This window comes from Cyprinodon variegatus, unplaced genomic scaffold, assembly GCF_000732505.1.
Source record: "Cyprinodon variegatus isolate N-32 unplaced genomic scaffold, C_variegatus-1.0 Scaffold1013, whole genome shotgun sequence".
Taxonomy (NCBI): Eukaryota; Metazoa; Chordata; class Actinopteri; order Cyprinodontiformes; family Cyprinodontidae; genus Cyprinodon; species Cyprinodon variegatus.
Window position 1 is genome coordinate 18,862 of NW_015151466.1, and position 1,287 is coordinate 20,148.

The window sequence follows — 1,287 nt, forward strand, 5'->3', positions numbered from 1 at the left end:
TTCATGGAGTCAGTCTCACCAGGATGTTTTATTCTCTGTCCAGGTTTACAGGCTGAATGTTTCGCTGCTGTGCTGCATCCTGAACTGTCTGTCCAGCTTTTACAGAAATATCCGTGTAAAACATCACAGACTGTGTCTGATTTAGACGTGCAGTTCTGCTTGATAGAGAGTCCAGAGCCTGGAAGATGAAAACACTCATTATCATTAATTCAGATGCAGTTAAAGTCCTGTTTTTTTTTTGTGTTTTTTTTGTAAACCTTCTGTACCTGAATCACAGGAGGAGCAGGAGAAACAACTGTTCAGGCCGTTGGGTTTGTTCATGTAGGTTCCAGTCTCACAGGGAATGCATCGTGTTCCTGACCCAGCCGTGCAGTCTTTGCCTACCACTTTTCCTACAAAAACACAACAGGAAGATTTTTTATTTGTACCTAAACCCCGTCACACCTTGACGATTCAGACCAGTATATGCCTGATGTACGTGGGTCAGTTTTGTATAAGTTATGAGCATGCTAAAGCTGAAACACGTCGACATACGGGGAGTACGCTGACTCGACGTATGCCAGCGTATGCCATACATGGGCCATACGTTACAGGTCAGTTATCTGATGATTGACTTACCTGAAGTGTAAGTCACTCATCAGTTGTGGCGTCTAGCTTATCAAAAACCTCTGAGTAACTTCTGCATAACTTACCAAGAACTTCTCTGCAACGCATATCAAGGTATCTGACGTGTTCCAGACGAGCGCTGAACGTGTTTCTAACTTCCAGCTACTGTATAATGGCGTATTGGCAGAGTTTTGGTATAAAGGAGGTTCACAGGAGGAAACCATCAGTTCTCCTCCAGACTTCATTCCCATCATAGGGTGAGCCAGAAGGTGAGGGTGATGGATCCTCCCTGCGTTCACGCCCACCACCAACAAACTTCCTAACAGACATGATGCTGAATCTGCTGCCACCAAAAACCTGCTTTCTTTTTTATTTATTTATTTTTTTTGGCAGGCAGTAAACAGCAGCTAACTTAATGCCGCAATCAAATAAATATTTTATGCAGGCCAGGCGCCTTCGGGCGCATCGCTGCCCCCCTCAGGAGGCTGGCTTGTGTATTTTTTAGGACCATAAGGCGCACTGTATTAAACGGCGCAGTCTCAGTTAGGCTATTCCGTAAAAATTCAAAAAATATCCACTGGACTTGGTTTCCAAGATTTGAAGACGTTTCGCCACCTCTCCAGGAAGCTTTCTCAATTCAAATGTCTGGATCCGCCGTGAGTTTGAGTCTTATATAGACAA

The 1,287-nt window shown here is 44.3% G+C and overlaps 1 protein-coding gene across 1 annotated transcript in view; it reads right to left on the reverse strand.

The window, feature by feature from the left end:
- Positions 1-1,287, reverse strand: part of LOC107100803 (tumor necrosis factor receptor superfamily member 6-like) — a 12,315-nt gene that overhangs the window by 2,891 nt on the left and 8,137 nt on the right. Inside the window, exons 3-4 of the mRNA XM_015399444.1 lie at positions 267-392; positions 20-178 (exon numbers count right to left, since the gene is read on the reverse strand). Coding sequence (XP_015254930.1) covers positions 20-178; positions 267-392 — 285 coding nt within the window. The remainder of the gene's footprint in view (positions 1-19; positions 179-266; positions 393-1,287) is intronic.